Source organism: Diuraphis noxia, unplaced genomic scaffold (assembly GCF_037042655.1).
Source record: "Diuraphis noxia isolate RWA-SAM2 unplaced genomic scaffold, SU_Dnox_SAM2 contig0001, whole genome shotgun sequence".
NCBI classification, from domain to species: Eukaryota; Metazoa; Arthropoda; class Insecta; order Hemiptera; family Aphididae; genus Diuraphis; species Diuraphis noxia.
In genome coordinates this window covers 21689626-21705408 of record NW_028301711.1, presented here as the reverse complement: position 1 = coordinate 21705408, position 15783 = coordinate 21689626, and the positions used below count along the sequence as shown (strand labels likewise).

The 15783-nt window shown below is 25.8% G+C and overlaps 1 protein-coding gene across 1 annotated transcript; it reads right to left on the bottom strand.

The window, feature by feature from the left end:
* Positions 1–4974: 4974 nt before the first annotated feature.
* On the bottom strand, positions 4975–14360 carry LOC149060320 (TRPL translocation defect protein 14-like). The gene is made up of 11 exons (XM_089217516.1): positions 14236–14360; positions 9103–9170; positions 9003–9040; positions 8201–8238; positions 7125–7253; positions 6493–6629; positions 6282–6422; positions 6011–6203; positions 5730–5937; positions 5453–5627; positions 4975–5323 (listed from the first exon to the last, which is right to left on the bottom strand). The coding sequence occupies exons 1-10, from the start codon at positions 14279–14281 to the stop codon at positions 5453–5455; spliced, it is 1173 nt and encodes a 390-aa protein (XP_089073642.1). The 5' UTR covers positions 14282–14360; the 3' UTR covers positions 4975–5323.
* Positions 14361–15783: the final 1423 nt, after the last annotated feature.

The window sequence follows — 15783 nt, the reverse complement described above, 5'->3', positions numbered from 1 at the left end:
TCATGTTCTAATAGAATATTAAGTTATAACATACAAATTTTTATTTTAGTTAAAATGAAATATAAAGCATGATGCTACTTTTGGTAATTTTTTTATTTTTAATATTAAAAAGGAAAAACTTAAAAATTGATAAAAATTTTTTTGAAATTTTCAATATAACCAATTTGTAAATCTTATTTTCAGAAAAATTTATATGATAAAAACATTTATTTAATGAAATGGCTGATTTTTTACAATTTTTTTAAATATCAATATTTTCGTTAAGTATAAATTACGATCTAGTTTATGTTAGAAACATTTTAATTTCAAAAAATATTTTATATGAACACTATAGATTAATTTTAAAATATAATTAATTTTTTACTATAAAAATATTATTTGGTCAATAAACTCATTTTTTAAAATTAAAATGTTTCTAACATAAACTATTATTAAATTGTAATTTACTTAACAAAAATATTGATTTTTAAAAAATCAGCCATTTGACTTAAATGAATGTTTTTACCATACAAATTTTTCTGAAGATAAGATTAACAAATTGGTTATATTGAATATTTCGAAAAAAATTTTCATCTATTTTTAAGTTTTTTATTTTCAATATTAAAAAAATAAAAAATGTAGCGAAAGTGTCTATGAATTATATTTAAAAGAAATTAAAAAAAAATATTGATTAGAACAAAAGTTATTTTATTTGTCAGATCTTCGTAGGACACCTGTTTAAGATATATACCATTAATACCCTAAACATGTTGATACTTAAGGAAAGTCAATTTTCAAAGAGTTCAGTTCTGAATAATCAATTTTAGTAAGCTTGTTAGTTTTGTGTAAACGGATCATTGTGTATAAGAAATATCGGAGCGCTTTCGTAGTTTCGCACATACGTATATCTCAAAAACGCACTTCATGATTACACATTTACACATATATTAACAAAATAACAAAATTTCTGATCTAAATTTACAATTTTTAATTCATTACATCCATATAATATAGATAATTAATAGAATGAAATGAAATTTTAAATTTTAAAAAGTTCAATGTTAGGAAAAAACCATTGTTGATACATATTCATCAATATTTGAGTTTGGCCCCTGTTATGAAATAAAATTTCTAAGATATAATTGAAAAGTACACAATAATATATAGGGCTTATTTTAGATGTTTCACCATCCAGTGATAATATTTAAATAGTATATCTATTGTCCATAAATATATTGTCAAAATGCTGCTTCATTAAAAATTTAAAATTGCCATTGCGTGATTTAATTAGGATGTGAATATATTTATTACTCTACCAACCATCATTTTTCTAATGCAATTACTTTTTTTTTGCGTTAAAAATTAATAATAATTCATACATTATGCATTTATTTTTAAAATCTAAAAGTTTCATATTGTGTAATTTCCTAAAATTTATCTCAATGAATTTCATTGAATTTGTATAATCTTTTAGAATTCTTGATTACAAGATATTTAATAGATTAATAGAACATGAAGTCATGACCTTGGTAATAATAAAAACTGGTGAAATAACTGATATCAAATCTTCACTTGTTTATAACACGAGCATAACACTTGCTTCGTTTAGTGCACACATTGGACTCCATAAATATGTTTTATCTCAGATTGTCAAAACGATTAAAGCAATAGAATGTTTTTATAAGCAATTTAAAAAAAAAAAAAAAAAACAATTATATAATTGGCCAAAAAGTAATGTTTTTGAATAAATTATAATAATATTTTAGTTTATTATATTTTTATGCAAAAAATATACAGATTTTTAATTTATCACATTCGTAAATTTTATTTCTTATAGAAGAAAACGATTGGAATGCAGAAGAATATGTTAATGTGCCAAACATTTTGGGAGACTTGTTTGAGTCATTGATTGGTCATTGGTGCAACATATTTACAAATATAAAATATACAAATTGCCTCTAAACTATATTTTATTTGCATAATATTACTTTCTATAATTTATTAAATATTTCCAGTTTAAATTTTCAAGCACATTGAAATTTAAAAAAAACCAAAGAAGTTACTCTGATATGCAGAGTAGTTAGTAGTTAGCGGTGCCTAAGTTTTTTAAATGTAGTTGGGCGATTTCAAAACTTTGTGGCCTCAATATCTTAATTATTTTATATAGAGCCATAAAATTATCATAATATATATTTACTCATACCTAATAAAGTGAAAGTTATAATATAATGTAAAGAAAATACAACCAACTGGGTTTTTTTTGGCAAAAATTAATTCAACCTTTAGTTTCAGCTAATAATAGAAAAATAAATGACTAACTGCAATATAAATATAACATCATAGAATATCACTTGAAATATAGCATGATGAAACATTTCTACCTAAATTGTTTTTCATAGTATATAATTATTATTTATCGTAGAATTCTAATTAAAGATATCCTTTAATGTCAGACCTTATTTTAATAGAAAATATCTGATTTTGATCCTCCCCTCCCCTCACATTTTTATATACTAGTACAGTACAAATTTGATAACAGAAATCATTTTAACATAGGTAAGTAATCAAATTTTGATTTTAAATCTGTTGTTGCTAACCAAGTACTAAATATACTCTTAGGACCCATGATTCAGTTAAATATACATAAAAACCAAAGAAGTTTGAAAGTATTTGGATTTGAACAGTGTATAAAATGATTGCTGCTGAAAAGATAGCCTTCAAGAATATTAAAATAAATATTGTATATCATTAAATTGTGTAATAATAATTTTAAAAATATTGAAATGTTAACTATAATTTGTATAATAGTTTAATTTAATTTTTAATTTTAGATTTTATGAAACTAATTCTATATTTTTTTATGTTTGGGAAATTAAAGAAATATAAACATTTTCTAAAATTAAAGATTTAATTTATATGAATACAATTTTTCTATACATAAGATCATTAAGTAAATAATATGTATTATTATACACTTACATAACATTGGTATGACGGGGAGACCCGGGAGAGGGGTGTATCATCAAAATAAATAATTTTGGGGGTCGTGGATCAAAAAGGTGCATATGATTAACCTATACATTACAAAACACAATAAATACTATATTATAATAAACGGTTAACATAGGTTTTGATTAGATTCAGGGTGTAGTGCACGATTTTTCATTTGAAAGTGACCTATCGAGGTATCATAATATGAAATCTGTCATCTAGTCAAACATTATACTGTAAAATTTAGTCTGTTCTATTTCTTTTATGATATGAAAATTTCTTTTTTACAAATTCAATTAATTTATTTTGAAATTTTGAATAGAATAGCTAATATATGTAGCTTTAGAATTTGATTTTTTTTAATATGAATCTTAACATCTCTCTAAAATTTCCTTCATTCACAATAGACTCTGTCATAAGATCGCCATAATTTCTGTGTCTATTATTAATATGCAATATTCTGTCTTCCTAAAAATATAATTGTTTCTACTACAGGTTTAAGACGCTCTCGATTTACTTTTATGAGTTTCACTCTTAGTGAATCTAAAATATTCAAGACAACAGTTTCAGAATTTAAATAAGTTTTTTGAAAGTTAGTAGCAAACTGAATACAGTTTTTGTGGAACAAATTGTTGTTGTGTTTATCTAAATAACCATCTTTACTAATTAATTTTGCAAAATTTTTTAATGATTCAGTAACAAGGTTTTTCAGTTGCTCAGTATTTCTTCTAGTGTTCTACCACCTTTTGTAGACACTAAAAATTATACACAGTATTAACAAAATAATCCAGACTTTACATGTGAGTACTCAAGCCAAGAATATTTTTTATTTGGTCTTAAAAAAACATTTTTCATGTTTGCCTTATTTAAAATAAAGTAAAAATGGAAAGGTAAAATCTTTAAGAACATTACAAAGTTTGAGAATGGAATATTTTGTAAAATCACTCATTTCATTATTTTTGTCAATAAAATTACCAATGTCCAATAATGCATCTACAAAAGCAAACACAATATATTTTCAACGATAAATACAATTAAGTACCTACAAAGTACATTCAAAAATATTTTTTCAAATTTTTCAATACTACACAAATTATAATATATTATATTAAGGGCCGGTTGCACAAAACTATATTATTGATTCAATAAGTTGAGTTATTGAATCGATAAAAATTAAAATATGTCACACAAAGTTATTGAATCAATAAGTTATCGACCATTAGTCACTTTTGATCTATAAATTTATAGGGACAATTTTGGTTCAATAAAATAAAATTAATGAAATCTTATCAACATAATAATGAAATATCAAATGAGATTTGTTTTTTATTATTTTCGAATAAAATGCCAATTTGTATATAATTATATATTCACAAATTAATCAGTAATTAATATGTACATAAGTTAACTCACATTATGGATAGAATTATAGAAATGAAATGACCTTTTCATCATCAGATTCAGATTGTTCCCTTTATAGAATATGATGCTGATTTTGTTCGTTGATTCTGGTAAATTACAGAATGCTGCTAGAAGAATTTCAGAACAATTAAAACTATGTACTATTAATGAAAATCCAGCTTGTTTTAAGTTTATGTTCTGTATTTTGGAATGGGCCTAAATTCCATTTAACTTTAACTATACATCTATACGCATATAAAATATTTATTACTTAATGATATAGGTTCACAAAAGATTCATTTTCAGAAATTGTATTTTTAATTTGGGACCAGGTGTTATGTAAAATCTCACCCAGTTATGATTTACCTCCACATTTACAATTATTATATAATTATACAACTATACAATTATAAAATTATCAATTTTTCAGAAAATTATAAATAATATGTAGTTTGTAGTTTAGATGTAATAAAAAAAATGTAATATTTTAATGTATATTTATAATATTAATAATTGCATTATTAGATTTATATACATAAAAAAAAAAATAACTTTCTACCTACTGCCATCATTTAATACAGTGTAGGTAGATTTTGTCTAGGTTTCAAATACAGAAAAAATGTTTATAATAATGATAAAAACAATAGTAAATTAATACAAAAAATAATCAAAGCATATACCTAATACGTATGTAAGTATGAAAAATTTGGGTTAAAATACTTACCTAGATTAGAAACTTATATACTGGACTATTAATATACAGTTGTTATTGGCAAAAAAAATCTAAAAAAATTAATATTATAATGATAGACACCTAAAAACAAAATTGTAATAGGTGGATACTATATATATTTAAAAGGTAAAAACCAAGTTACATTTTTCTTTGTTTTCTGTTGGTATGAACTAGGTTGGTTTTGTGATCACTTACATTCTGGTGATTCATCAGCTGATCCTAAAAACATTATACAATAAAGTTATTTCTACTCTCTATAATATTAATTAAAGCAAATATATCCTAATTTCAAATATACGTAAGTAACTATAGGTACAATTAAGAATGTGAAAATTATCTTTCAAGTACTTATTGACAAAAATTAGGTGATTTGTCCCAATCTTCAACAAGTGACAAATTGAACATTGAATACGCTGCGTTGCCAGTAACTTCGGCTTCAATGTCTAAGAATTTTGGTAAACGGTCAAGAAGTTCTTGGTCCTCAAGAATAGAATACGTCTCAAGTAATATTAATCCTTCACACCTAATAAATAATATTAATTCAATATTAATCATAAAATAATACAGGATATCAATATCCAGTGCAGCAAATACATATTAGTGTTTAAAATTAATTGTCTTGTACCTTTTATGACAAGGTTTACAATAAATGTCCAACTGATAATACTGATTATGGTGTATAAAGCATCGCCTTTTCTTATGAATTGGATAGTGGGTTTCATCTTTCTGCGACAGCATATTCAAATAGTCCCTATGACTAAGCTGCGTTTTCACTTCAATTTCTTGACCTTGGACCTTAGGCTTACGAATCGTATGTGTATAATTCCAATGCCCTAAAAATAGTATAAACAAGTAAAAATGAATTCACAGTCTGTGTTGTCATATAAGGAAAGGTGAATATAGAACCTTTTTGTCCTCGTTTTCGTAAGCGAGCTTGCATATTTGTTGTATATGTCTGTAAGTAGGTGTGTATGACCTTAAAATCTTGAAATGGAGGGAACAACTCATCATCAGGCAGATGGTTTACTAGCCATTTATGTTTTTTTGAGTTTGATACTAATCTATCATTAGTGTCTATACCAAGATTCTGACAAACAGCCTATACAATATTAATAAAGAGGAATAAAAACTTTCCCTAAGACCATCAAAAGTTACCTAAGTTAATTTTAATATTTACAGCTATCATTCTGCATATTTTATTTTCAAAATCTGATGAATTATCAATGACATCAAAGTATGGGTGTCCAATCCATGCCGCTGACGATTTGATATCTAGACTTTTAGCTAGAGACACGTCCTCACTCCTGCTACTATGATTCTGAAATGAACGTTAAATTATAATTACCTAAATATGTTAAGGACAATATATGGGTTTTTTGATGTTTAACCTCAGTGGTATAAAATTCTTCAGCTCCGCATGCAGCAGACACCATGTGAATTATTTGATTATAACGATTATCTCTCAAGTCAACCATATTCAAGCCGTTTTTTTTCATTATCAGATCCCACTTATCACTAGGTATATCTGTAAAAATAAACTGTTAATTAATTTTCAATAATTGTTTAATTCTAACAATTGTATATTTACTGTTTCTATTTTTGGTAAAAAATAGTACCTAGTACCTATTTTCATTTGAACAGTTGAATGAATATTATAAAAAAAAAAATGTTTCAAGAACAATAATTTGAAGTGTTAACAGTACAAGAATGTAAATAATAGTATATAGTACCTACATACTTATAATAATTTGTGTAATATACCTACTATTAAAGAGTTGTTCCTAACAATTATTCTGTTATATTCATAAATAAATGAAAATGTTTTATAATTCTTCAATGTCAGGCAAATACTAATTGGTAATTTAAATTGTTTAATGTTTTTTTTATAAATTAAATCTTATCCCTTTTGATTTTAATATATTAAGACGTAACTATATTTATGAACACCAACCCTATTTTCTTTTTTACACTTGTTTTTGAATTTGTATTAATAATATCATAAAAATAGTTTTTGTATTACATGCGGCAGCATCCATAGCACCTCTGTCACAAATTATAAGACAGTTTTGGTTACATGATTCGCCCAGTTCAAAATACGTATTCTCTAATTGTAACATACATTTGAGAAGGTTCTCTTGAAATTTTTGGACTGTAACAAAAAACAAAATAAAAAAACAATATTATGAGACTAATGATCAGTGGGAGAACGTCATCGAGGTTACATTTAAGCATAGATATTATATAGTAGATAGGCCATTTGTTATTATCATACTGCAGGAACGAATATATAATAACCATAGAAGACTCATTAAAAATATATTAATTTATTAATCATAAATTCCTAACATTAGTAGACGATATGGTCAATGTCTGTCATTAACTGACAACATAGGCAGTCATTAAAATCAAACATTATGTTACCAAATGTAAGACTATTACTAGGAAATTAGCTAAATGTCTTATACAGATAGACAATGTTCATAACTTTGTTTAATGGAATACTAAAATTAGGTCAGATGTTTATAAATACAAGGTAAATTATAAATAATTATTTATTTTCACAAGTTTAATGTGCTATGATACTTTGGATTGCATAAAACATTACTTTTTTTACAAGCAAATCTATTAATTATGCTTCCTATTTTACTAACACATCTAATATAGCCTTGTGGTCTCGTGATTCCATAGTCAGAATCTATAGGATTATAAATAGATATTAAATAGGTACATATTATATGCAATACGCTAGTACGAGTAAATGTGTGCAAGTATAATATCTAATAAGTTATAGCACTTAGGTACCTACATTATCTTTTACTCTTTATGTATCCAAGGGACTGCTAAATGATATGTGGTCACGATAATGGAGTTGTATTAATTTAATTTATGTGTAGGAATAACAATTAATAAACATACGAAATAAGATGTGAAAAAACATGCTATTATGACTGAATTTTATGGTTGATCAAAAAAACAATTTTTTTATTCTTAAATTAAATTATATCTACTAATGAAACTCATAGACAGCGTGGCTAAAACAGATAAATTAACATAATATAGATATTAGTATATTACTATTTGACATTGATAACCTACCTTGATCGTCACTTAATTCAGAAAATTTGATACCTCCACTGTAAAAAAGAACAATAGTTAGTATTAAAACTAATGATATAGGTAATAGGTATGTATATAGCTATACAGGCAATACCATAATAGATAGGTACATATTATATATAATATTACAAAAATACAATTATAACGATTCAGTTCACAGTTGTACTTAAAGGAACGCTAGGATAAACAATATATAAATATCAGATATAAGTTGGACAACTTATCTGATATTTAGATAGGTACTACAGTATTATGTTATATATATATATATATATATATTATATATAAATATTTATTCATAATAATAAGGTTTAAAAAAATATATTGACTCCTGTCATACCATTTATATTAAAACTTATGTTTTTAAATGATAAACCCCCTGTAATATATATCACACATGTAACACGATACATTTGAGAAACATATGTAAAATTAAATGGCAAGATTTAATCTATTGTTAAAAATAAATATTTTATACATTTTATAAAAAGATATTCTCATAACCAGTTTGTATAATAATTACAATTAATTGTTTATTTTTTTAAGTTTTTATTTATATGTAATAACTAATAGGTAAACAAATATAAAAAAAAATTATGAAAATTATTCAATAAAATAAATTGTAATAACTATGGTTAAATTTATGAAATTATACATATGATACTAATATGTATAACTTTAAATTAAATTGTAGTTATGTACATTTTTAATTCAAAAAGACAAAAAATATTTTGTAATTTGAACAAAATGAATAGGTATAATTATATAATTATATAATTACCTTAACAGAACATTCGCAGTCTCTGGAACTCTGTAAACCTAATATAAACAAAAATAGAATACAATATTTTAACATTAGAAATAATAATTTTAACAATTACCTTCCATCCTAAATTTTCAAAGAATGTACATAATCGTGATTGTCCCGTTGTTTTGCCGCCACAAGGACCTTAATTTAACAAATTGTATAGGTTAGTGGATTAAAGTTATTTACACATTTTTATATAATATATACATAGGCGCCGCCAGAAATTTTATCAGGGGGGTGGATCGTCCATAGCCTACACTATACTCTTTGTTTTCTGAATAATGTTTGAATTATTTTAGTTAAATGCGTAGAAATATTTTTTCAAATTATATGACCATACAAAGTTATTTTTGTTTTTTTGTTGAATGTGAAGTTTTAAATAGATAATTATGCAAAAAAATCTTTTCAATACCTACCATAAATTTTTTTTTTAAAGCCAGGGGGGTGAAATTGCACCCCCCCCCCCTCGTGGCACCCTTGAATATATAATATGTGTTTTATAATAACAATAAATAACTATGTATTTTATCAGTTTATCATATATTTTAATATATATATAAAAAAAGTTAGATGAACGGTCTGCTCTATATTAGAGATGCAACGTAAGTAATCAGTAGCGTAACTGGATAAAAATGTTGGGGAGGGGCAAAATAATTTTGTCACTTATGTCAAGTTCCTTTTACCCCCCCCCCCCCTTCCCCTCCTAGGTTCAAATATATTTTTTATGTATACTGTATAAACATAATTGTTTGTTTTTACACAAGTCTTAAAACTCATTTTATGGATTAGAAAAATTGTAGGTAGTTGGTAGGTACTCATATCGATAAATAATATTAATTACTTCCATAAGAGTTCATAAATAAAAAGGTTCTATAAGTATTTTAAAAAAGTAACTAATATAAATATTATTAACACTTTATTATATTTGGTGAACAATAAATAATATATAATATTTAATGACTTTATTACACAAATTTAAAACAAATTAAAAAAAAGAATATTTTATTATTTTAATATTAGTTTTCTATTCTAAATTCATCAATTATTTTATCAAAATCAATTAGCACCGATCGTTGAATTTTTAGTGATGCCATGCTACTTAAACGCTCTTGGCCCATGCTTATCCTCAAATAACTTTTTAAACGTTTTAAACATGAAAATGTTCTTTCACATGAAGCAGTGATTGTTGGAATAGTCAAAAATATTTTTATTATTTTTGTATAGTTAATAAATCCTATTTGAAAAACACCACTTAATAAATATGCTATTTTATTATTGATGTTGAACTCATTATACTTGTATAATGAGGAAACAAAGACTAATCCAATTAAATGCTTCATAAGAGGCTTTGTCATATTATAATACTTAAAAACGAGTCAATAGTGCACTTTACCTAAATGTTAAGTTTTTATTATTTTAAATAATAATATTATTCAAGAAAAATGTAAAAAAAAATGTCTATTTATAGGTTAATAAGTTATTGATTTAATTTAATAATATTAAGCTCTACAATATATAATATAATCAAATATGTTCTGACTACTGACTGACTGATTGATAAATCTTTATGTTAGTAAAATGTAAATAGTAGCTATTCAATTATTTTAATTACTGAAAATAGTTCTTATCCTATGAACACATTAAAGTAGGTACCTATAAATTATAAAGCAATTATTAGCCAGGCACCATACTTGTTAAGTTTTAACTTCACAATCTTATATTATTTTACTAATAAATATTTATCCTTAGCGAATGGTGTCATTAGCCGTTACCAACCATGCTCACGTTTTACTATCAAACTGCTGTCAAAATTGGCACCGAGAAGATCTGACATTATCTAATAATATCTTCTCTATATCATGGTCACAGGTAGGTAATGAAAGACCATAATATATTTTCAAAACAGTGTAGACACTCACCACACAATATTAACATAAGATATTACCAATTTGTCGTCATTAATGCCTAATAAATAGTAAATAATGAATATCATAGTAAATAAAGTACAAGATATACGTTTAATGTTAATTCTTTATAATAGATATCTTTTAAGTTGCATTGATAATATACCATGTTTAAATAATATTTCTAGTATCGCATTAAAAATTATGACATTTTTTTCTACTTTAAATAGTTTTCAGACCACTGATTTTGTGAAATATAATGGCCGCCGATGGGCAAGATGATCAGGACGAGTATCTGATTTATACCTTTCTAAGACTCTATATTATAAGGGTAAGCTATGCCACCATTTTGTGACTCATTTATCAATATAAAAATTATAAAATAAACGTGGGTAATTTCATATTATTCAATATTAATTTCATGTTATTTTACTTTGGCCAATGTTCTATGATTCCAAGTATAGTTATTATGGGAAGATGTACTTATGTACTGTTCCAAACTGTAGTAATTCTCGAAATATATAAAGACAGAGCACATTTTTTACTTCACAACAAAATGATAGCCATTAGCTGCGATGATAAATTTGCTATTGTTAGGTAAGGGAAAATAGGATAGTATATATTAACATTAAAATTTGAATTCATTGCTTTTAGATTTCACTGATATGATTATAAACGTAACTCAATATTTATATGTATACATACATAAGGGCACTGTAGAGCCTTAGATATATAGGTACATATTGAAATATATAAAAATAAAATTTAGTTTTCAATCAATTAACATCTTATATCTATTATATATCATTCTACACTTGTACTTAAGTATGGCTAAAATATGTATATAAGAATATTGCCGTAAAGATACCGAAGGGTGAAATCATAGATTTAGTAAATTAGTAGGACAAACACATCCAACAATTTGGATTATTATAGATAGAATAAGGTTAGAAGTGGCAGTTTATGAAACCAAGCTAGCCCAAATCCAATTAGGAGTACCACAACAGAAACGATAAAAAAAAATACAAATTCAATTATAAAAATTATGCGAAGATTATGATAGTAGCATATGTGATATTAAAAACTTTTTAACTGCCATTTCTTGATTTCTTAGGGTTACTAATTACTATAACAGGCATAAGATAATGGTAACTTATATTTTTTATTATTATTTTATTATTGTTTAAATTTATTTCCTATTATTTATTAGTTATAAAATATAAGTACGAGTATACCTGACCAAAGGATAACTGGTAAATTAGAATATCAATCTTATTCATTTTAAATTTTCAATTAGAAAATTAAAACTTATTTCTAATGAAATGTGACAATATTAAAAAATGAAAAATAAATAAGAAATATTATAGCAAAATATAAAATTTTGGTTTTTATTTCATGGTTTTTTCCATGGTATTTTTTCCTTTGGTTTTTTTTTATTTATCATACCTATTTTAATGACTATGGAGGATAAGTTAAAATTTAGGGCAATTTAGTACTAAAAAAAAAAAAAAACGGCATTTGATAAATTATTATAATTATCATTGTTTATTTAATAAATAAAAAAGTGTTAAATAGTTTTGGCGAGAAAAATCTAGTTTAGAAGTATATAACATTCAAACAGAAAACTACACTAAAAACAATTAATGTTTAATACGTAAGACATTCACACTATTCACAGTATAACTACAATATTTTGTTAAAAGCTACATGGACTACTTTACTGATAAGTGATAAATGAGTTGCACAATGGTGGCATATTATTCCTGTTATCTACAGTGTCCAACCCATAGAGTAATTATTATATTATTATTATATAATTATTATATTACTCTATGGTCCAACCTCATCGTGATAGGCTTTCAAATGATTGAAACGGAAGAAATTACTATCAATTTCGTGAAGTGTGAAATTGAAGAAAATCTTTATCAAATTGGATTGGATATAATATCCACAATAATTGTCCCCATAGACCATAGAGTAATAATATTTATAATATTACTCTATGCCATAGATCTATAAACTAATGGACAGAGCGCATAGAGATAATATAAGATTCCATATTTTTTTTTTCTATGAGGATAGTTGCGGATGATCACATATTCACGTCATATTAGCCAGACCTGAAACTGAATTTTGGGCACGTATGTATGTTAAAAAGTCTTATGTTGATGGATCGTGGATGGAATTATGGCATAGGTACTTGGGTGAACTAAATCATTGCTGCTCAATACTTCTCTAAGTAACTCTTACTCTTTATTTTATACGTAAATTATTAGATTAATACATGAGATTGATTAATATTTAATTTAAACTTGTAGTAAGTACTTAAAACTTTTATTTTATGAATTTATGTTTTATGATTGTTTATTAATGACAATGTTACGGATAATAAATAATATGTCTATAGTTGATAACGAAAGTGGAAAAAAAAATTTGAAGTATTTCCTCCATGATTTACTACTTCATATTCTTTCTTTCTCAGTTATATGATTCCCTAGCATTGAGGCCGGGCGGAGTGGAATGCGCTGTCCATTAGTTTATAGGTCTATGATTGTCCCTTTACATTATAACATATACTATGGATGGAGCCACGCCGTATTAAATCAATACAAACAAATGTTGTCGATATCAGTGACAAGCCACCGTATTTAGTATTCGATATGTGCGAAGGAACATCTCGTGTTTTATCCACAGATGATTTGTTATCTAATCACCATATTGTGTTTTGAATTTTGATAACAAATAACGAACAATATTATAATATTACAATAAATAGTGAGTTATAATAACCTATCATAATAATACAGTAACTACTCTAATGACATAAGTATTAACTATGAACTAAAGTAGTAAGATATATAATTATTCTGTGATATTAACCTATGGATAACTTTGCTAAGAGTTTCATCGTACATCGAACATAAAGATTTGAAGACTCTTCGCTAATATCGGTAACAAATACTACATACACTGCGGGCTGTGGCTACAATGGCTACATCCATAATATATAATCTAAGCCCTTATCCAAACATAATCACTACCATGACTAAATCAACAGGCTTGCCGGCAAAATTTCATATTTTCCCTATCACTCCGCATGTGTACCAAACTTTGAATAAACGGTAATTATAATTTAATTAAATAGTACTTCCAATATGCAGTAGGTACCTATTATATTTGAGCGTAGATAAAGATGATAATGATGACCACCATAACGCATTTGAGTCTCACGACCAATCAGTTAAACACCATAATAATTACAAACATTTATATCAATAAATATGTATGAAGATCGTTCTTACCACCGGTCAGTACGATTTTGTAAAGTTTCTTGATTTTTCCATTCATCGTGAATATTTTTTTTGGATGACGAGACGAAAACGGGAGTAGGACTGCTGCTTGTCGACGATTCTAGCGTGTAGACTAGGTATGTGGTTTTGTAGAAGGCGGCGATGGTGTGTTTCACTTGTTGTGACCAAACTCGAAGACGGCGCGATGACGGAAAACGACGCCTATGATGGAAGCAAAACGCTGCTCGGGCGGTTTCGCGATGAAATATATTGTGCGTGGAGGCAATAGTTGTTGTTATTATTATTAACTATATTGTTAAAACTTTTATTGTTGTCGTCTCGTGTTTACTAGGACAACATGAGTTGAGAAAAAAAGTATATATCGTGACAACAATGCGCACGCATGTGAACGTCGCACTTCCTGACTACAACCAACTGGTCAGCCCACGTGAACGTGTTCCGTTGGTGAGAGTACGAACTGAATGATGACGACCACTTAAGGAATTCAAATATCGTGTACAGAAGGTGAATACGTCTCAGTTTCTAGCGCCATCTATATAAACGAAATGCTGTTCGTCAGTCTCGTTAAAACTCAAAAACCGCTTGACCAAAATTATCAAAAGGTATTTTTCTAATACTGCAATAGATCTGTGTACTTTATAGTATTAAGTTAAAAATATCCATTTAAATATTTCATAATAATAAAATTATAATTAGATTTTTATTGTTGTGATGTAAATCAAAAATCATTACCTTTAATATATTTTAAATTTTCTAAAAGACAACAATAAAATAAAATAATTCTTTTAAAATCTATAAAAACAATATTTCAAAAGTATTTGCAATATTTTTAAATTACCTATTTTAAATACATTGCTCAAAATACAGTATATATTAAACTTTTTAATTAGTATTCAAGATGAGTATGTTGTAGAAGTTGGATAGCCATAATATGTTGACGGGTCAAAATACGATTTATTAATCCATGAAATATTATATTGTTTTATATAATACCTGTGATAAAAACGTATAAAATATTTAAATAATGATTAATAAACACCATAAGCCAAAACAATATAGTTTTAACTATATACATATATATGAATGTATTTTTAACTTTTATATTTATTAAAAATCATTTTTTGTGATTCGCTATTATCATTATTTATTGTTTGGGTGTTATATTATAGCTGGCATCATGTAATCATGTAATATTTCATAATGTCCTTGGACACATGGTACCTAGTGTTATGCAATCTAACCCCTTGACTGAAAATCACGAATTATGATCTTAATTTAATCTTCATTCGTGCCGAAAATACACTGTTCCTTGTATGAAATCAGTTCTCAAATGATAAGTTATTACATATCTATGAACAACGATTCTGAGCACATACGAACTGACAAGCCACGGTTGTCAGTATATTATAGTGCTATTAAATCATAATAATTTCTCATATTTTTAGCTTTGTTAAGGTGAAACGAATTTTAAAATTGGTACCTACCTAATAACAAATTGCTTATTTTTTAAGCAGCCCACACACGATACAATTAATCGTA

What these genes read in the sequence shown, in the direction of transcription:
- LOC149060320 (XM_089217516.1), bottom strand. Translation starts at nt 14,281, where the DNA reads ATGAATGGAAAAATCAAGAAACTTTACAAAATCGTACTGACCGGTG. An exon ending in CAAAATCGTACTGACCGGTG is followed by an intron (nt 9,171 to 14,235) that starts GTAAGAACGATC and finishes TGTTAAATTAAG; the next exon opens with GTCCTTGTGGCGGCAAAACA. An exon ending in AAGAATTTTATACCACTGAG is followed by an intron (nt 6,423 to 6,492) that starts GTTAAACATCAA and finishes CGTTCATTTCAG; the next exon opens with AATCATAGTAGCAGGAGTGA.